The 22,473-nt window shown below is 45.6% G+C and overlaps 1 protein-coding gene across 3 annotated transcripts in view; it reads right to left on the bottom strand.

The window, feature by feature from the left end:
* The window catches only part of capns1b (calpain, small subunit 1 b), a 64,530-nt gene extending 44,289 nt beyond the window's left edge, over positions 1 to 20,241 (bottom strand). Inside the window, exons 1-2 of one of the 3 annotated variants that reach the window (XM_072549198.1) lie at positions 20,225 to 20,241; positions 19,360 to 19,480 (exon numbers count right to left, since the gene is read on the bottom strand). In XM_072549198.1, coding sequence (XP_072405299.1) covers positions 19,360 to 19,448 — 89 coding nt within the window. In that variant the 5' untranslated portion in view covers positions 19,449 to 19,480; positions 20,225 to 20,241. Of the gene's footprint in view, positions 1 to 1,384; positions 1,506 to 2,121; positions 2,300 to 19,359; positions 19,481 to 20,224 lie in introns of those variants that run through there. The other 2 variants (XM_072549195.1, XM_072549196.1) reach the window with 2 other exon arrangements.
* Positions 20,242 to 22,473: the final 2,232 nt, after the last annotated feature.

Here is a 22,473-nt window from a genome sequence, read left to right as displayed (position 1 = left end):
CTCTTCTAAAAGTGTGGTAAAGTGTTTCCTTTGCCAGGTTGATGTTGATGGAGGTGAACAGTGCTGTTACGTCGAATGAGATCATTGTTTCGCCTTCCTCTATTTTGGTGCTTTTGATGATTTTTAGGAATTCCTGGGTGGAGTGGATGGAGTGCTGTGACTCTTCTACTAGGTATTTCAGTCTTGCGTGTCGTTCTTTGGCCAGTCTGTAAGTTGGTGTTCCGGGTCGTGAGACTTTGGGTCTGAGGGGGGCTCCTGGTTTATGGATTTTTGGTAGTCCGTAGAATCATGGGGAATTCCATCACCCTGTCCCCACCCAGCACATAGCCAGGACTTGGGAAAGAGATGGAGGCGGGTTCAACGGAGGCAGAGGGCACTGGAAGAACCTTTTGTTGCCTGGTATAATCTGGAGTGCTCTCCAGCCAATGAACTACTTTAGAAGTGCAGCAACTGCTGAAATTCAAGCAAACTGCATTTCTGAAATGCTGTCTTCCAATGGGCCCAGCAATGCAGCAGAGATCTCCAAGAGTACTCACGCGCACACACTTCAGCCAGCCATAAACACAGCTGGAAGGAGGTTACCTAAAACCTTTCATGACAAAGCTCACTCAACCTTCCTCTCCCCCCCCCTGCCCCCCCGCCCCGTAAACAAACTTCACTAAACTAATCCCTCGCCCAAACCACCACATGGGTGAATTGGAGCAACATGGAGTTTACATCAGAAATAAGCCATGAAATTAACCATCTAATGGCTGATCTTTGCTCTGGTAATCGATTCCATTGGACCCAGTGTGCTCGGGTCAGTACCCAAATGGTAAATCAAATGGTCTTGTGGAGCAGTGGGAGTGTCAGAAGCTTTGGGTTGAGTCTCTGTCAATAATATATCAGAACAGATTGATTGAAAATAATGCTAAATGGTCATTATTCCACGTGTGTCAGGAGTTTAAAACTACAATAACGATATGGGCAAAGAATTGAGTTTGCAGAATTCTGTAATCAGCATGGGAAAATACAATAGCCTGCCTTGTACGCAACTTCCTTCAATGCACTGTGATGTTTTCAATTTAAAAACAGGCACCGCCAACAGGATACTGGAAGCTTTGATCAAAGACCGGATCCTGTACCCATAGGCCGGAGCTAAAACGCTTCTCAAATCGGATGAATTTTGGTGAGCACCAGAGTTGATAAACCCCACCCATTCAAAACAATGTTAAACTGCATGTACACTATGAGGCAGTTTGATGAACAGGGAGACAGTATTGCAAGTTTACACAAAGAAATTGAATCTTAAAAAGTGGCAAGAGTGGTTTGAAATAGTCAAGGTTGTCATTTTTGTTTGAAAACCCTAATCTGACTCAGGCAGGTTTTAAACGAGATCGCTTACCCAATGACACCGGCCAATCCCTGGAGTAATTGGCCCGAAAGGCCGCTGCTACCACCACCACCAGCTAAACCCTTCAAAATGCCGAACATGACGAGGGTGGAGATTCAGACAAGTGCAAGAGCTGCAAAAAGACAGAGATATCAATCTAGAGTCTCAGCAAAATACCAGGCCGAGACTGGGGATACAACGTAACAATCCCGTCAGTTTCAGGGCCCCGGCCTGGGGATACAACGTAACAATCCCGTCAGTTTCAGGGCCCCCGGCCTGGGGATACAACGTAACAATCCCGTCAGTTTCAGGGCCCCGGCCTGGGGATACAATGTAACAATCCCGTCAGTTTCAGGGACCGGGCCTGGGGATACAACGTAACAATCCCGTCAGTTTCAGGGCCCCGGCCTGGGGATACAATGTAACAATCCCGTCAGTTTCAGGGCCCCGGCCTGGGGATACAATGTAACAATCCCGTCAGTTTCAGGGCCCCCGGCCTGGGGATACAATGTAACAATCCCGTCAGTTTCAGGGCCCCGGCCTGGGGATACAATGTAACAATCCCGTCAGTTTCAGGGCCCCGGCCTGGGGATACAATGTAACAATCCCGTCAGTTTCAGGGCCCCCGGCCTGGGGATACAATGTAACAATCCCGTCAGTTTCAGGGCCCCGGCCTGGGGATACAATGTAACAATCCCGTCAGTTTCAGAGGCCGAAATAGGACACTCATTATCGTAAAGAAACCTCACATTCAGGTTCGGTTTAAAGCGGCAATGTCACCCAGAGATCTCTCCTTACCGACTACAATCCAGCTGGAAATGTGAATGGCACAGCCTCTCGCTTTCTGCAGCCGGATTTGGGCGTGAAAAGCTGTCAATCCGGTTAGACAGCCTGACCCTGGCCCTGCCCCCGGGCGGAGCCATCTCTGGGTCCTATCGCACCCTCATCTTTGAATAAAGCTCCATAAGTAAATGGGTGTGGCTTCATTTCTGAGTATTGTCATGGTGCAGGAGAATGCCACTTCGCTCTCGGAATAAGCAGTTAATTCAAATCACGTCCACCAGTTTCTCTTCATAACCCTGAACCTTCTTCCTTTTGAAACAATGGTCTCATTCCAAAAACAGCCAGGATTGGAGATCACAGCAGGTCAGGCAGCGTCCATGGAGAGAAAGCACGCTGGCTTTTGGGGTCTAGATGACTCTTCATCAGAGCTCTCATTCCCTTTTGAACGTTTCGATTGACTGTCCCCTCCTCTGGACCCTCTGCAAAAATCCCCAACTCTGAGCAAAAGGACAAGTTCAGACAGATCTGACATTCCTGGTTAGAATCATGGCTAGCACATTGTTGCAGTTGTTGGAGGTCATCATCGTGGATGGCAAACGAGCCATCCAATCAACTCAGCTAACTGACCCCTCCTTCCCCTGGGTCACTGGGGCTAGACCTCGGCTGGGGTGTTCTGCCTGGGCAGCTCAGACCATACCCTCAGCACTCTCTGTCTAAACCCTTTTTTTTGCCACTTATTACAAAGTTGTACCCTCATCACCTTTGATAAATGCAAAGTATCCACTGTCCACTCTGACCTGACTCCTCACAAATTGGAACACCTCAATCAAATCTCCCCAAGGCCTTCTTCCCTCCAAGATAAGCATTTTCGGTCTTGATATCTGAGATTCCTTATCCCTGGAACCACCCTCATTAATCTGTCCTGAACCCTCTCCAATGCCTTGACATCCTTCCTAAAGAATGGCGCCCAGGCACAACACTTCAGCTGAGGTCTAACCCCAGTGACCCAGTGGGGAGTAGGGGTCTGTTAGCTGAGTTGATTGGATGGCTGGTCTGCCAATCACGATGATGACCTCCAACAACTGCAACCGATGTGCTAGGTATGATTCTAACCAGCAACATCAGAACTGTCCAAACTTGTCCTCCTCTTGCTCAGAGTTGGAGAGTTTTGCAGAGAGTCCAGAACAGGAGACCAGTGGATCAGGCAAATTTCCCATCAGAAGTTCAAACCTGCTGTGAACTTCCACATGACCAACACGATGGGAATTCCGAGCAATTAGTGTCTCAGGCTCATACACCTGGCAAAGCCACGGGAACTGGGTGACCATTCATTCCCACAGGTTCATCCCAAGCTTTCAATGAGACTGTGTCTGATCTGTGCCTCAGTTGCAGTCTCATTGGTGCAAAGGAGAGAAGTCCACAAGATCCAACATTACATTCTAACAGCTTGGCCTGGAATTTCTTGGGAACTGACATGAACGTGCAACCACATTTGTGGTAAATTCTAGATGCACTGCACTCACACCTTGCTCAAGTGAAGGACTGAATGATTTCAGATTAGCACATTATTTGCAAACCACGTACAATGTATTTATAGTACACATATGTTAGTGAGGGTAGGAATATGAGGATAGAACAGATGAATGCATGGCTGAGGAGCTGGCATAGGGGAGAAGGATTCACATTTTTAGATCATTTTTGGATCTAAGGTAGAAGTGACCTTTACAAGAAAGTCAGATTGCACCTGAATTGGAAGGGGACTAATATCCTGGCAGGGAGATTTGCTGGAGCTGCTCAGGAGGATTTAAGCTAGTGAGGTGAGAGGGTAGGACCCAGTGAAATAGTGAGGAAAAAGATCATTCTCAAACTGGTACAGTTGAGAAAAGAAGCGAGTCAAACAGTCAGGGCAGGCAGGGACAAAGCAGAGAACAAGGTAGGACTGATAAATTAAACTGCATCTACTTCAATGCAAGGGGCCTAACAGGGAAGGGAAATGAACTGAGGGCATAGTTAGGAACATGGGACTGGGATATCACAGCAATTACAGAAACATGGCTTGGGATGGGCAGGACTGGCAGCTTAATGTTCCAGGATACAAATGCTACAGGAAGGACAGTAAAGAAGGCAAGAGAGGAGGGGGAGTGGCATTTTTGATAACGGATATTGGGGAGGATACTCCCGGAAACACATCCAGGGAAGTTATCTGGGTGGAACTGAGAAGTAAGAAAGGGATGATCACATTATTAGGATGGTATTATAGACCCCCCAATAGACAGAAGGAAATTGAGAAATAAATTTGTAAGGAGATCTCTGTTTTCTGTAAGAATAATACGGTGACTATGGTAGGGGATTTTAACTTTCCAAACATAGACTGGGACTGCCATAGTGTTAACAGTTTAGATGGAGAGGAATTTGTTAAGTGTGTGGCTTTGCCAGATGTATGAGCCCGAGACACTAATCGTTTGGAATTCCCATTTTCTGATGCAGTATGTGGATGTCCTCGAGAAGGTGCAAAACTTGTCCTACTCTTGGGAATAAGGCAGGGCAGGTGACTGAGGTGTCAGTGGGGGAGCACTTTGGGGCCAGCGACTATAATTCTATTAGATTTAAAATAGTGATGGAAAAGGATAGACCAGATCTAAAAGTTGAAGTTCTAAATTGGAAAAAGGCTAATTTTGACGGTATTAGGCAAGAACTTTCGAAAGTTGATTGGAGGCAGATGTTCACAGGTAAAGGGACAGCTGGAAAATGGGAAGCCTTCAGAAATGAGATAACAAGAATCCAGAGAAAGTATATTCCTGTCAGGGTGAAAGGGAAGGCTGGTAGGTGTAGGGAATGCTGGATGACTAAACAAATTAAGGGTTTGGCTAAGAAAAAGAAAGAAGCATATGTCAGGTATAGACAGGAGAGATCGGCTCCACATGAAGGCTGCCTTGCTGATGTTTGAGGGGCCCTATTCTCTCCCATGTTACCCTTTTGTCTTTAATGTATTTGTAAAAACCCTTTGGATTCTCCTTAATTCTATTTGCCAAAGCTATCTCATGTCCCCTTTTTGCCCTCCTGATTTCCCTCTTAAGTATTCTCCTACTGCCTTTATACTCTTCTAAGGATTCACTCAATCTCTCCTGTCTATACCTGACATATGCTTCCTTCTTTTTCTTAGCCAAACCCTTAATTTGTTTAGTCATCCAGCATTCCCAATACCTATCAGCCTTCCCTTTCACCCTGACAGGAATATACTTTCTCTGGATTCTTGTTATCTCATTTCTGAAGGCTTCCCATTTTTCAGATGTCCCTTTACCTGTGAACATCTGCCTCCAATCAGCTTTCGAAAGTTCTTGCCTAATACCGTCAAAATTGGTCTTTCTCCAATTTAGAACTTCAACTTTTAGATCTGGTCTATCCTTTTCCATCACTATTTTAAATCTAATAGAATTATGGTCACTGGCCCCAAAGTGTTCCCCCACTGACACCTCAGTCACCTGCCCTGCCTTATTCCCAAGAGTAGGTCAAGTTTTGCACCTTCTCGAGGACATCCACATACTGCATCAGAAAATGGGAATTCCAAACGATTAGTGTCTCGGGCTCATACATCTGGCAAAGCCACACACTTAACAAATGTGGAGCCGCAGGAGATGGGGGAGAGACTAAATGAGTATTTTGCACCAGTGTTTACTGTGGAAAAGGATATGGAAGATATAGAAAGTAGAAAAATAGATGGTGACATCTTCAAAAATGTCCATATTACAGAGGAGGAAGTGCTGGATGTCTTGAAACACAGAAACATAGATAGATCCCCAGGATCTGACCAGAACTCTGTGGAAAGCTAGGGAAGTGATACCCTTGCTGAGATGTTTGCATCATTGATAGTCACAGGTGAGGAGCTGGAAGACTGGAGGTGGGCTAACATGGTGCCACTGTTTAAGAAAGGTGGCAAGGACAAGCCAGGGAACTATAGAACAGTAAGCCTGAGGTCAGTGGTGGGCAAACTGTTGGAGGGAATCCTGAGGGACAGGATGTACATGAATTTGGAAAGGCAAGGACTGATTAGGGATAGTCAACATGGCTTTGTGCATGGGAAATCATGTCTCACAAACTTGATTGTGTTTGAAGTAACAAAGAGGATTGATGAGGGCAGAGCACTAGATGGACTATATGGACTTCAGTGAGGTGTTCGACAAGGTTCCCCATGGGGGACTGGTGAGCAAGGTTAGATCTCATGGAATACAGGGACAACTAGCCATTTGGATACAGAACTGGCTCAAAGGTAGAAGAGAGAGGGTGGTGGTGGAGGGTTATTTTTCAGACTGGAGGCCTGTGACCAGTGAAGTGCCACAAGGATCGGCGCTGGGTCCACTACTTTTTGTCACTTACATAAATGATTTGGATGCGAGCGTAAGAGGTACAGTTAGTAAGTTTGCAGCTGACACCAAAATTGGAGGTGTAGTGGACAGTGAAGAGGGTTACCTCAGATTACAACAGGATCTGGACCAGCTGGGCCAATGGGCTGAGAAGTGGCAGGTGGAGTTTAAGTTAGATAAATGTGAGGTACTGCATTTTGGAAAAGCAGATCTTAGCAGGATTTATACACTTAATGGTAAGGTCCTAGGGAGTGTTGCTGAACAAAGAGACCTTGGAGTGCAGGTTCATAGCTCCTTGAAAGTAGAGTCGCAGGTAGATAGGATAGTGAAGGAAGTGTTTGGTATGCTTTCCTTTATTGGTCAGAGTATTGAGTACAGGAGTTGGGAGGTCATGTTGCAACTGTACAGGAAATTGATTAGGCCACTTTTGGAATATTGCATGCAATTGTAACCTCCTTCCGATTGGAAGGATGTTGTGATACCTCAAAGGGTTCAGAAAAGATTTACAAGGGTGTTGCCAGGGTTGCAGGATTTGAGCTATAGGGAGAGGTTGAATAGGCTGGGGCTGTTTTCCCTGGAGGGTCAGAGGCTGAGGGGTGATCTTATAGAGGTTTATAAAACCATGAGGGGCATGGATAGGATAAATAGACAAAGTCATTTCCCTGGGATGGGGGAGTCCAGAACTAGAGAGCATAAGTTTAGGTTGAGAGGGGATAGGTATAAAAGAGACTTAAGGGGCAACATTTTCATGCAGAGGGTGGCATGTGCATGGAATGAGCTGATAGAGGAAGTGGTGGAGGCTGGTACAATTACAAAATTTAAAAGGCATCTGGATGGGTATATGAATAGAAAGAGTTGAGATAGATATGAGCCAAGTGCTGGCAAATTGAACTAGATTAGTTTGGGATATCTGGTCGGCATGGACGAGTTAGACTGAAGGATCTGTTTCCATCCTGGAGATCTCTATGACTTTATACACAGTTAGATGGGAGGAGACCATTATTAACAATGAATCAGCCTTATGGTATGTCTGGAGGCAACCACACCCTAGAATGATGGATCTATTGGAGTATGTTGCTTGAATGCTTTAGTGTGATTTCCCAGTGAGCACTTTAAACGATGCTCACTGGGTTAGCAATCCAAAACCCTCAGCTAATGTTCTGGGGACCGGGGTTCAAATCCTATCAAGGCCGATGTTCAAATTCAATAAAAATTACCTGGATTAAAGGAGCTGGTCTCATGGTGACCACAGAGCTACCTGGTACATTCATTCATTCCAAGGAAGAAAATCTGATTTACACGTGACTCCAGACCCACAGAGATGCCTTTCCTGCCCACTGGCCTAACCAGCAATACCATGTCCCATTTTTAAAACAAAATTGTTGCCTCTGCTAAGAGAAACTGGTCCTTCCTGTTCACTATACATGAGGCCTTCATCATTTTACTGATCTCATTTCAATCCTATCTCAACCTCCTCTATTACAGCCCTAGTCAAGTGTGTCTTTCCTAAGTGAATATTTTCCAATCCAGTCCCCCCTTCTTCTCTTTTTCTCATCCAATTTGATCGGGTGCATCTTGTCATGTGGCCACTAAAATTGCACACCATTCTCTGGCTGTGGAACAATGTGTGTTTAGTTCTGAAAAAATGTTATGCCAGACTCAAAGTGTTAACTGTGTTTCACTCTCCACAAATGATGCCATACCTGCTCAGCTTCTCTAATGCAGTTTCTCTCTGTGGCGTCCACTGCTTTTATTTTAGAATTTTACACAATTTTAGTATCGCCTGTCTGTTCTGACATTGGCTGAGCCAAAGAAAGGGCTGTGAGTTTGTGTAGCATGGTGGTACAGTGGTTAGCATTGCTGCCTCACAGCACCAGGGTTCAATTCCAGCCTTGCACCACTGCACATTCACACTCATATCCCTCTAAACCCTTCCTATTCATATACCCATCCAGATGCCTTTTAAATGTTCTAATTGTACCAGCCTCCACCACTTCCTCTGGCAGCTCATTCCATGCACATGCCACCCTCTGGGTTTCCTTTGGATGCTCTGGTTTCCTCCACAGTGTGAAAATATGTCGGTTCAGTGCCATATGTATGTTCAACTGCCACTCCTGATGAAGGGCTCATGCCCAAAACATTGATTCTCCTGTTCCTCGAATGCTGCCTGGCCTGCTGTGTTTTTCCAGCACCACACTCTCGATGCTAAATTGTCCTGTACTCTTCTGGTTAACTGTGGTCAATTTGGGGTGGGATTTAGAGGGCCAGTGGAGAGTCAATGGTCTGAATTACCTCTATCTGCGCTGCATTGTCTCCCCTTAGAAACAAAAGCAGTGACTGTTTTGTTAGATAGTTGTAATTAAATGTGATTTTTAATGGGTTCCACCCAGCCCTAAGACTTTGCCCATTGAGTAACTGAGTACAATCGTTTTCAGGACTTTCACAAACATTCACACCCATGGGAGTGTAAGATCCAATAATCAGCAGACCACATAGTATTGATGTTCAAATCAAAATAGAAAATGCTGGAAATACTAAGCAGGTGTGGCAGCTGTGAGTGGGCACAGGTACTGACTGAAGGAATGGAATTTTTGTTAAAGGTTTCAATAAGCACAATTTACATAAGGAAATATTAAAGGATTACAGACACACAATCTCTCTCGCTGACACACACACAGCACAATCTCTATCTCTCTCTCTCTCTCTCTGATACACACACAGCACAATCTCTACCTCTCTCTCTCTGATACACACACAGCACAATTTCCATCTCTATCTCTCTCTGATACACACACAGCACAATCTCTATCTTTCTCTCTCATACACAGCACAATCTCTATCTCTCTATTTCTCTCTCTCTCATACACACACAGCGCAATCTCTATCTCTCTCTCTGATACACACACAGCACAATCTCTATCTCTCTCTGATACACACACAGCACAATCTCTATCTCTCTCTCTGATACACACACAGCACAATTTCTATCTCTATCTCTCTGATACACACACAGCACAATCTCTATCTCTCTCTCTGATACACACACAGCACAATCTCCATTTTTCTCTCTCATACACAGCACAATCTGTAGTGGCGGAGTGGACTCGATGGGCCGAATGGCCTTACTTCCACTCCTGTGTCTTATGGTCTTACACACACTGAAATATCATTATTTCGTTTTGAGACATACACAGCTTCATCTCTCTTACACACACACACTCACTCTCAGAGCATACTCTCACACACACACAGCACAGTCACATGCTATCATTCACATACACACACACCCTCTCTTTCACATACATACATCACATTTTCTCTCTCACTCACACACAGCCCATTCTCTCTCTTTCACACACAGCCTATTCTCTCTCTTTCACACACACACACACACACACACACACACACACACACACACACACACATTTCCCCCCTCCAAAAACAGTCACATGCACATTCTCTGTCTCTCTCACAGTAAGGCACAGTGTGAATACTTGGTAAAGCTGAGAATAAGCTAGCAAGAAATAGTGCGGGAGGGCCCTGATGAGTGCAATTACGGAACAAATATCGTTAAATGGGTCAAATTGAATACAATGAGAATCTGTACCTTGATCTGGAGGTGCTGAAACACGAAGCTCCCAATCCTCATGGGAACTCAGTGGGATTGTGGAGAGTGACAGTGGGAAAACTGAAATCAGTAAAAGGGAAACGGTGTCCTGTGAGTGGTTGTATTATAAGCACAGTTTGAATTAAATAGCTCCTTTGCTTTACATTTGCCTACAAACAACCAGCGCACTTAGTATCATTGGTTTTTAAACCATCGCTATGGTCTACTGGGAAATGTCAGAGGCTCACACACAGCTGCCATAAAAAAAAGCAAGAACTTACATTTATATGGCATCTTTCACAGCCTCAGAATATCTCAAAGCCCTTTGGTGCCAACGACATGTGTTCAAAGTGAGCTTTTTGGATTTCAAAATGTATTTTATTCATAAAAAATATCACACACACAGTCACAAACTGTACAGTAGCATTGGAAACAAACATGTCTTATAAAAATTCTCAGTTTTGTGGTGTACCGTACTTGTGAGAATATCCAAGGTGACAGGCCCGGGGCATTTTCAGATACCCAACCTAGCAAGATATTCTTTCTTGCGCTAAAAGTGAGGAGTAATCGGGTCCTTCTCCACCCTTCCACCCAAAATCCTCTCCATTGTACCTGTCACTCCAGTATGTTTGACCGGAGACAATGGGTCAGAGTGCCTGTACAGACCTTGCACTTGGGATGTGTTGAAGATCCCCCCCGGTTTAAATTTTAACAAACAGTCCGGAGCCAAGTGGACCCTGTGGAGAATCTTCAACTGTAAAGCAAGGGTCCTATTGCAAATTGATATCGCTCTTGCATTTTCCCATGCCCCTGAGGAGACTTCAACACCTAGCTCTCTCTCCCATACCCTGCAGAGTCAATCAAACTTATCTGAGGGGACACCTCAGATTGATGATATAAAGTGCTGACAGATAACATACTCTTTGGACTAAGCACCCTCCTCTCAATGTTGGATTTGTCAGGTTAAATCAAAAGTGTAGTCTTTTTTTGAAAATAACGCAAGAGGTCCCTATTAGATAGCTCGTATTTCTGTGTTAACTGATCGAAGGATATCATTGTGTCTCCCTCAAATAAATCGCTCATGCAAGACACACCCCTAGCCACCCAATGTTTGAATCCTGAATCTATTAGCCCCACTAAAGGTGTAAACAAAGATGTTTTGCCAATATTGCCTTCCCTCTGCCGAATTGCCCTCCATGCTTTAACAGTATTGATAACTATTGGGTTATGGCAATATTCCTTAACTATCCTCATTTTGTCCAAGAACAACAAGCTGGTAAGGGGGCACACTGCTTGGAGGTTTTGAGATCGAACCATTTTGAAAGAGGGTCCCCACAAGCCCAATCATTGACGTATGATAAAAGCGAGTTTATCATACGTGTTAATGTCCGGGAGATCCACTCCCCCCAGTCTGTGAGGTAGTTGCAGTTGAGCTAACTTAATGAGGGACCACTTACAATGCCAGATAATGGAGCTGAACCAGCCGCTAGTGTCCTGGATATTTGCTTATTGAAAATCAAGGGAACCATCCAAATAGGGTATAGCAAATGGGGGAGAATATTTATCTTAATAAGCGCTATCTGATTCGACCCTGAGACAGGATGCACCTCCCATCTTTGAAGGTCTTGTTAGATTTCGTCAAATAATTGAACAAAATTTGCTTTGAACAGCTGATCCAGAACTGGGACAATGAAAATGCCCAAATATACAAACCCCCCCCCCCCGTGACCACTTATATAGGAATCAATATTTGCCCTCAACACCTTTCATAAGGCCATCCATAGGCATAGCCTCTGATTTAGCAAAATTAATCTTGTATCCCAAAATGGCGCCAAACGCACAAATGCATTGAATCAGGTGAGGCACTGAAACTGCTGGATTTGATGAAAAAATTAGGACATTGCCCGCATACAACAAAATCTTAGGTAATTTTGACCCCACTTCTGGAGCTGATACATTAGGATCCCCACAACTGGCCTCCGCCAATGGTTCAATCACCAACATAAAAAGCAGTGGTAAAAGGGGACAGTCCTGCCAGCTGCCCCTAAAACAATGTTAAAATTACTTGGTCATATCCCATTGGTGATGACCGCAGTGAAAGGACCATGGGAGAGAGAGTCTTTACCCATCTCCTAAAGATTTCACGCAAACCCAACTGCTCCAGAGTATAGAAAAGGCATGGCCACTCAACTCTGTCACATGCCTTCTCTGCATCTAGAGAAATCACCAATCCCTGTAATGACCGTTGCTGACATACTTAAGTTACATTAAGCAGCTTCCGAACATTATTGGAGAACTCCAGCCCTCTATGAAGCCTGTTTGGTCCTCTTTAACAATAGTGGGTAACACAGTCTCCAGCCTAAACGCAAGAGACTTAGAGAGGATTTTAAAGTCCACATTTAGGAGTGAAATGGGACTGCATGAAGCACAATCCTCCGGGACCTTCTCTTTATTAAGAATAAGTGAAATATTGGCCTCTCTCAGCGATGGCGGGAAACAATCATGGCTGTATGAGTCATTAAACATATTGAGCATCAGGCCTGACAGTATGCTTATAACCCCTTATAGAATTCCACTCTGAAGCTGCCTCACAGCTTCCTGCATCTCTTGCTCTGATAAGGGAACATTGAGAAAAGACTCTTGTTTGAGGGTCACGCCTGGGAGCTCCAGATCCTTAAAAAAAAATTCCATCTTGGCCCGCCCCTCCTCACAACCATCAGATTGATATTAGATTAGATTGGATTACTTACAGTGTGGAAACAGGCCCTTCAGCCCAACAAGTCCACACCGACCTGCCGAAGCACAACCCACCCATACCCCTAACCTAACACTACGGGCAATTTAACATGGCCAATTCACCTGACCTGCACATCTTTGGACTGTGGGAGGAAACCGGAGCACCCGGAGGAAACCCACGCAGATACGGGGAGAACGTGCAAACTCCACACAGTCAGTCGCCCGAGGCTGGAATTGAACCCGGGTCTCTGGCGCTGTGAGGCAGCAGTGCTAACCACTGTGCCACTGTGCCGCACCTTTTAACTTAAGAGTAAAATCTCTGGAATGTCCATTAATCTTTTTGGAGTCACACGTTAAGTTCCCAGACCCTTCCCTAATCGCCGTAATGGCTTGAAGGGCATTCCTTTGCCTAGCGAGATATGCTAAATATTTGCCTGGCCTGTCACCATGCTCAGAAAAAGGTAAGCTCCTTCTTTGCCATCTGCATGAGCACAGTACTCAATGCAGACCGCAGCGCTGTACCCATCCTTTGGTATAACGCAACTTAAAAATTGAAAGTACACATCTCAACTGCCACCAAACATAGTTTACACCCAATTATTACCAATAGAAAAAAAGATATATAGGAAAAGAAAGCTCCAACTGGATTTCCTTTTTTTTTGTAAGACGTACCCAAACAACACTACTATTTGTACATAACATTGTTCAGATTGGGTTAATTTGTCCACAAAGTCTCTTGCCTTCTCTGACGTGTCAAAGAGAGATGTATGGATCCATCTAAGGTGATCCAAAGCACTGCTGGATACCTCAGAGAGTACTGAATCCCAAGCTCCCTCAGGCTTCTCTTGACACTGTCATAAGATTTTCGTTTCTGGATCACCGCCGCTGAGAAGTCCTGGAAGAACGTGATCCTAGAAGCCTCATAAATTAGGGCCTTTGGCTCCTTCCCCTGGATTCTGGAAGCTTCCACAATTCTCTCCTTATGGCTATGGTGATGAAACCGCACCAGGAGAGGACGAGGACGTTGGCCCAAACCTGACCTCCGCGCTGTGACCCAATGAGCCCTCTCAATCTCCCAGCCTCTCATGCCAGCCTCCAAGTTCAGCCATTTCGACAGCCAGCCCTCAGTAAATTCCGCAGGCTGCTCACCTTTCTTACCCCCAGGAAGGCCGATGATCTGAATGTTTTTTTCTCCTGCCCGTTCACATAATCATCCACTTGGTCACGCAAATTACAGACCTGCGTCTCCAGGGTTTCTGTCGCATGATAGAGATTGGGGCCAGCTTCTCCTCTGTCTGTTTATGCTGCATCTTGTTGGACTTTGCAAGCTCCTTCACCAGGGCTGGGAAAGTAACTGACTCCAAGGATCCTGCAGGCTGGGCCCCGGGCCCGGACTTGGACACTCCTCCTCCCTTCTTCAGCATCACTGAATGACAAGAAATGCAGGTAAGTTTATTTTTTAGTTTCCTGGGTCTCCCCAGGATATCGCGATAGTCCGAGAAGGGCGGGTTAAAAGCTTGTCCTGCTTGTGTCATGGTGCAGAGCTCTGCAACGTGATCCTCTCAGATTGCCGCCATCTTGGTATTTGGACGGGTACTTTAAATTTAGGGCTACAGGCCCAGTGCTGGAAGGTGGGACCTGTGTAGATTATGTATTTCTGGCAGTACAGACTCGATAGGCCAAAGAGCCTCTTCTGGTCGGTGTGATTCAATGAACGCCGCACCAAAAGCTAGGCCTCCATCTTTTCTTCCAGAAAGATACCATGGCACCATCACCACCACTCCAGGGCATCCTGCCAATTCCCCAGCCAACATCAACACAGATTAGATCATTACCATATTGCTGTTTGATCATGACTGCATTGTTTGTTCGATCTTGCCGTGTGCTGCTTGTGACAAATAAATCATAGGATTTAAACACCGACAGTAAGCCATAAACTCATTCCCTCAAGCAGATTTATGTTCATTCTTCCAACCCCCTCAGAATGAAGCTTGCGTCGACAAGCTGCAAATCGATCATTTAATCAGCACTTATTCCATATGCATGATTGTGTTTTATTACAGGTGCAAATACAAACTTCCAGCTCCTGAATCCTTCCTGAACATGTTCTAAATTTGCATAATGCTATCATAGTTATGCAAATGAAGCTGTGGCCAGTCAAAAGGATATATATCCACCACACTGCATCATGGTCTAGTGTTACAAAACAATGGAGTGTTCGCAGAATCACAGAATCAGACATTTACAGCATGGGGCCATTCAGCCAGGTCTGTGCTGGTCAAAGATCTGACTCCCACATACAACCTCATCCTTCCTATAGCATCATGACTAGAACTACACGCAGTATTCCCGCTGTGCCTTAACCTGCATAACATTCCTCCTCTTGTATTGTGTGTGTCATGGCTACTAAAGACAAGTATCCTGAGGATTTCTTAATCACCTTATCTGCCTGCCCTGCTACCATCAGGGAACTATAGATATGCACATCAAGGTCCCTCTGATCTTCAATACACTCCAGGATCCAAGCATTCCAAAGATACCATGACACCATCGCCACCACTCCATGGCATCCTGCCAATTCCCTCGCCTTGTTAGCCCTCCACAAGTGCATGAGCCCAGAGTTTTGTCAGATTGAATGCCATCTACCACCACTGTGCCTGACTGTCCTGTCAGTTGTGGACAATGACAGTCTGACTGGTGCAGTGTCAAACACCTGATGGAAAAGCTGTCAGGACCTGTCCTCCACTGAGCTATCGTGTCACTAACATCAGGGAAGGGCTCAGCAGCTCATTACAAGAAAAAATGTGGAAGAACCAACCCTGTTAAAAGTCACACCTGCTGATGGAAGAGGCCGAGTTACTCATAAGTGCACACCCATCTTTTAATTGTTGGCACAGGGGGGCCCCCTTGTGGTGCAGGAGCAGTGCTTCAGCACTGCTAGAGCTGCCTGGCTTCAAGTCCCATCTGCTCCTGACGTGCGTAATAATATCTCTGAACAAGTTGATTAGAAAAACAGGTTAATTTTTAAATTGCAACATTCCCACAGATGTTCTCAGGCTGGATACTGCACGATGACAACTTTCCTGTAAATTTCCTCACCTCTTTATCCCAGCAATAGGAGAGGAGGCCATTGGGCCCATCCATCTGCCCCACAATTCAATATGATCACAACTGACTCTCTATCTGAATGCCATACTCCCACGTTCTCCCCATACCTCTTGACAGCTTTAACAATCAGACCTCAATTTCAGAAAGACATTGGTTCAGTGACTTGACCTCTACAGCATAGACAATTCCACAGGCTCACTACCTTCCCAGTTAAAGACATTTCCCATCATTCCTAACGGCCTACCAAATAGCCTGGGACTGTAAACATCCAAGCCAGAGGACCCTGCATCCAGTCAGTCCAGGCCTGTCAGAAATTTACACATCTCAATAATTTCGTCCCCACCGCCCCCCCCCCACCATTCTTCTCAATGTTGGTGAACACCAACACCAGCCAAACCAATCTCACTTCCTGTAATCCCAGAAATCAGTCTGGTGAACCTTCACTGTACACTCTCCATGTCGACTATGTCCTGTCTTTGGGGAAAGAGACCAAACCGGCACATAGTTCTCCAGGTGTGGTCTCACCAAGCCCAGTAAAGTTACAGTAAGGTATCGCACTCCTTTAATTGGATCCTCTTGTAATGAAGGTCAAAGGGCGACCTTTTTTTGAACTGTTGCTGCTTTGAGTAACTATTGTACAAGGACATCTAGGTCTCTTTGTGCACTGATATTTCTCAACCTATCACCATTTTAATAATACTCGACAATTCATTTTTGCCACACCGCAGTAAATAACTTCACATTGATCCAGATTATGCTCTATCCACCAAGCATCTGCCCACTCAATCAACTTGTCTAAATTGCTTTGAACCGTCTACATCCTCCTCATCATCACTCAATTCCTTTTTGCGTCATCAACAAACTCGGAAATATTACATTTGATTTTCCCAAAACAAATAAGTCAGATCATTGAAAATAGCTGGGATCCAGGTACGGATCCTTGTGGAACCCCAGTTGTCACTGCCTTCCCCCTGAAAATGACCCACCTATTCCTGCAGTTTCCTGCTTACTAACTCATTCTCAATTAAAGGCCAGTACATTACCACCAAACTTAAGTGCTTTGAAATTCTTATGCAGGACTTTAATCATAGAGTCCCCTGGTGTTGTAAAGGAGCAATGCTAACCACTGAGTCACTTTTCTACCATTGTGAAAAGCCTTCTGAAAATCCAAACACCTTCTACTGGTTCTCCCTTACCTATTCTGTTAGTTTACATGCAAACCAAGCCTTGAGAATTCCATCACCCCCTCCCCACCCACCACATGGTCAGGACTTGGAAAAGAGATGGAGGTGGATTCAACGGAGGCAGAGGGCATTGGAAGAACCTTTTGTTGCCTCATATATTCTCAAGTGCTCCCCAGCCAATGAATTACTTTAGAAATGCAGCAACTGCTCAAATGCAGAGAAACACATAATCTGAACACAGCGAGATCCTGCAAACACTGAGTTAATAACTGAGGACAGTTGTGTCGAGGGGACTTGGGGAGAGACAACCAAGCCAGGGGAGCAATGTTGATGGGGTCAGGGAGACAAAATTAGTGAAGAATTTCATACGGGGGAATGTGGCAAACAAATGTTAGAATTCGAATCCAATTAAAAAAAAACTCAACTTAAGAGTCTAATGATGACCCTGAATCCATTGTCTATTGTCAGAAAAACCCATCTGTCTCGTTAATGTCCTTTCGGACGGAAACTGCCATCCTTACCTGGTCTGGCCTACATGTGACTCCAGACCCACAATACAGTTGTCTCTCAAATGCCCTCTGGGCAATTAGAGATGGGCAATAAATCTGGCCTTGGCAGTGACACCCACCTCCCAGAAATGAATACAACGTCTGTTTGGGCATCCTTGCAGAAACTGTTGTTCCCTCACAGTGCCCCAAACCCCTGCCAGAAAACCACCTGCCTACCACGGTGCTCAAAGTGTCCCTTACTATTTTCCCTCTGAGGGGGTCAGCCTGTTTTTAGGGAACCTGAAGCTACAAGCGATGCCAATATCCAGGGAGGTGATGCCAATATCCAGGGAGGTCTCTCTATTGTGGCAGTAAATCTGGTCACACCAGTCAAAGATTGAGTTCTCTTCATTATCTTTACTCAGCTGCTGAGAGTATGACCATACCACAGAGAGCAGGAATCAGGCCATTCCCTCCTCTCAAGTCTTTACAGTAAGTACTTTCCAAAAGAGAGAGAACCCACTGGAAAAGTCTTTGCCTCATCTCTTTCTAGATGGACAGACGATAACCCCTAGCTCTGGACTCACTGACAGGGGGAAAGATCATCTTTACAGCCACCCTGTCAAGACCCCTCAGGATCTTATATTTTATTGATCAAGCCACCTCATACTTCAGAACCCCAGTGCATAGAAGCCTAGAAGGTCCAACCTTTCCCCATCACCTCTCCCCCACCATTCTGGCATATTAGTCTGGCAGACCTTCAGAATTACTCCAATGTGTTTACATTTTTCTTGAATTAAAAAAGGGGTCAACCACTGTATTCCAATGGCCCTAACAATGCAGCAGAGATCTTCAAGAGCGCGCGCATGTGCGTGCACATACACACACACACACTTCAGCCAGCCATAATCACAGCTGGAAGGAGGTTACCTAAAACCTTTCATGACAAAGCTCACTCAAGCTTCCTACTCCCCCCCCCCCCCGCCCCGTAAACAAACTTCACTGAACTAATCCCTCGCCCAAACCACCACATGGGTGAATTGGAGCAACATGGAGTTTACATCAGAAATAAGCCATGAAATTAACCATCTTAATGGCTGATCTTTGCTCTGGTAATCGATTCCATTGGACCCAGTGTGCTCGGGTCAGTACCAAAATGGTAAACCAAATGGTCTTGTGGAGCAGTGGGAGTGTCAGAAGCTTTGGGTTGAGTCTCTGTCAATAAATTATCAGAACAGATTGATTGAAAATAATGCTAAATGGTCATTATTCCACGTGTGTCAGGAGTTTAAAACTACAATAACGATATGGGCAAAGAATTGAATTTGCAGAATTCTGTAATCAGCATGGGAAAATGCAATAGCCTGCCTTGTACTCAACTTCAATGTGATGTTTTCAATTTAAAAACAGGCACCGCCAACTGGATACTGGAAGCTTTGATCAAAGACCGGATCCTGTACCCATAGGCCGGAGCTAAAACGCTTCTCAAATCGAATGAATTTTGGTGAGCACCAGAGTTGATAAACCCCACCCATTCAAAACTATGTTAAACTGCATGTACACTATGAGGCAGTTTGATGAACAGGGAGACAGTATTGCAAGTTTACACAAAGAAATTGAATCTTAAAAAGTGGCGAGAGTGGTTTGAAATAGTCAAGGTTGTCATTTTTGTTTGAAAACCCTAATCTGACTCAGGCAGGTTTTAAACGAGGTCGCTTACCCAATGACGCCGGCCAATCCCTGGAGTAATTGGCCCGAAAGGCCGCTGCTACCACCACCACCAGCTAAACCCTTCAAAATGCCGAACATGACGAGGGTGGAGATTCAGACAAGTGCAAGTGCTGCAAAAAGACAGAGACATCAATCTAGAGTCTCAGCGAAATCCCAGGCCGAGACTGGGGATACAACGTAACAATCCCGTCAGTTTCAGGGCCCTGGCCTGGGGATACAATGTAACAATCCCGTCAGTTTCAGGGACCAGGCCTGGGGATACAATGTAACAATCCCGTCAGTTTCAGGGCCTGGCCTGGGGATACAACGTAACAATCCCGTCAGTTTCAGGGAACAGGCCTGGGGATACAATGTAACAATCCCGTCAGTTTCAGGGCCCCGGCCTGGGGATACAATGTAACAATCCCGTCAGTTTCAGGGCCCCGGCCTGGGGATACAATGTAACAATCCCGTCAGTTTCAGGGTCTGGCCTGGGCATACAATGTAACAATCCCGTCAGTTTCAGGGCCTGGCCTGAGGATACAACGTAACAATCCCGTCAGTTTCAGGGCCCGGCCTGGGGATACAATGTAACAATCCCGTCAGTTTCAGGGTCTGGCCTGGGGATACAATATAACAATCCCGTCAGTTTGAGGGCCCGGCCTGGGGATACAATGTAACAATCCCGTCAGTTTCAGGGCCCCCGGCCTGGGGATACAATGTAACAATCCCGTCAGTTTCAGGGCCTGGCCTGGGGATACAATGTAACAATCCCATCAGTTTCAGAGGCCGAAATAAGACACTCATTATCGTAAAGAAACCTCAAACTCAGGTTCGGTTTAAAGCGGCAATGTCACCCAGAGATCTCTCCTTACCGACTACAATCCAGCTGGAAATGTGAATGGCACAGCCATTCTGCAACCGGATTTGAGCGTGAAATACTGTCAATCTGGTTAGACAGCCTGACCCTGGCCCCGCCCCCGGGCGGAGCCATCTCTGGGTCCTATCGCACCCTCATCTTTGAATAAAGCTCCATAAGTAAATGGGTGTGGCTTCATTTCTGAGTATTGTCATGGTGCAGGAGAATGCCACTTCGCTCTCGGAATAAGCAGTTAATTCAAATCGCGTCCACCAGTTTCTCTTCATAACCCTGAACCTTCTTCCTTTTGAAACAATGGTCTCATTCCAAAAACAGCCAGGATTGGAGATCACAGCAGGTCAGGCAGCGTCCATGGAGAGAAAGCACTCTGGCTTTTGGGGTCTAGATGACTCTTCATCAGAGCTCTCATTCCCTTTTGAACGTTTCGATTGACTGTCCCCTCCTCTGGACCCTCTGCAAAAATCCCCAACTCTGAGCAAAAGGACAAGTTCAGACAGATCTGACATTCCTGGTTAGAATCATGGCTAGCACATTGTTGCAGTTGTTGGAGGTCATCATCGTGGATGGCAAACTAGCCATCCAATCAACTCAGCTAACTGACCCCTCCTTCCCCTGGGTCACTGGGGCTAGACCTCGGCTGGGGTGTTCTGCCTGGGCAGCTCAGACCATACCCTCAGCACTCTCTGTCTAAACCCTTTTTTTTGCCACTTATTACAAAGTTGTACCCTCACCGCCTTTGATAAATGCAAAGTATCCACTGTCCACTCTGACCTGACTCCTCACAAATTGGAACACCTCAATCAAATCTCCCCAAGGCCTTCTTCCCTCCAAGATAAGCATTTTCGGTCTTGATATCTGAGATTCCTTATCCCTGGAACCAACCTCATTAATCTCTCCTGAACCCTCTCCAATGCCTTGACATTCTTCCTAAAGAATGGCGCCCAGGCACAACACTTCAGCTGAGGTCTAACCCCAGTGACCCAGTGGGGAGTAGGGGTCTGTTAGCTGAGTTGATTGGATGGCTGGTCTGCCAATCACGATGATGACCTCCAACAACTGCAACCGATGTGCTAGGTATGATTCTAACCAGCAACATCAGAACTGTCCAAACTTGTCCTCCTCTTGCTCAGAGTTGGAGACTTTTGCAGAGGGTCCAGAACAGGGGAGCAGTGGGTCAGGCAAATTTCCCATCAGAAGTTCAAACCTGCTGTGAACTTCCACAGGACCAGCACGATGGGAATTCCGAGCGATTAGCGTCTCAGGCTCATACATCTGGCAAAGCCACGGGAACTGGGTGACCATTCATTCCCACAGGTTCATCCCAAGCTTTCAATGAGACTGTGTCTGATCTGTGCCTCAGTTGCAGTCTCATCGGTGCAAAGGAGAGAAGTCCCCAAGATCCAACATTACATTCTAACAGCTTGGCCTGGAATTTCTTGGGAACTGACATGAATGAGCTACCACATTTGTGGTAAATTCTCGATGCACTGCACTCACACCTTGCTCAAGTGAAGGACTGAATGATTTCAGATTAGCACATTATTTGCAAACCGCGTACAATGTATTTATAGTACACATATGCTAGTGAGGGTAGGAATATGAGGATAGAGCAGATGAATGCATGGCTGAGGAGCTGGCATCGGGGAGAAGGATTCACATTTTTGGATCATTGGAATTTCTTCTAGGATAGAAGTGATCTGTACAAGGACGGATTGCACCTGAATTGGAAGGGGACTAATATCCTGGCAGGGAGATTTGCTGGAGCTGCTCAGGAGGATTTAAACTAGTGAGGTGAGAGGGTAGGACCCAGTGAAATAGTGAGGAAAAAGATCATTCTCAAACTGGTACAGTTGAGAAAAGAAGTGAGTCAAACATCAGAGCAGGCAGGGACAAACCAGAGGACAAGGTAGGACTGATAAACTAAACTGCATTTATTTCAATGGAAGAGGCCGAACAGGGAAGGCAGGAACATGTGACTGGGATATCATAGCAATTACAGAAATGTGGCTCAGGGATGGGCAGGACTGGCAGCTTAATGATCCAGGATACAAATGCTACAGGAAGGATAGAAAGGAAGGCAAGAGAGGAGGGGGAAGTGGTGTTTTTGATAAGGGATAGCATTTCAGCTGTGCTGAGGGAGGATATTTCAAGAAATAAATCCAGAGAGGTTATTTGGGTGGAACTGAGAAATAAGAAAGGGATGGTATTACAGAACCTCTAATAGTCAGCAGGAAATTGAGAAAC

The sequence above is a fragment of the Chiloscyllium punctatum genome, chromosome 29 (genome assembly GCF_047496795.1).
Source record: "Chiloscyllium punctatum isolate Juve2018m chromosome 29, sChiPun1.3, whole genome shotgun sequence".
Lineage (NCBI taxonomy): Eukaryota > Metazoa > Chordata > Chondrichthyes > Orectolobiformes > Hemiscylliidae > Chiloscyllium > Chiloscyllium punctatum.
Note: the sequence above shows the minus strand (reverse complement) of the source record. Positions and strands in the feature narration are given on the sequence as shown.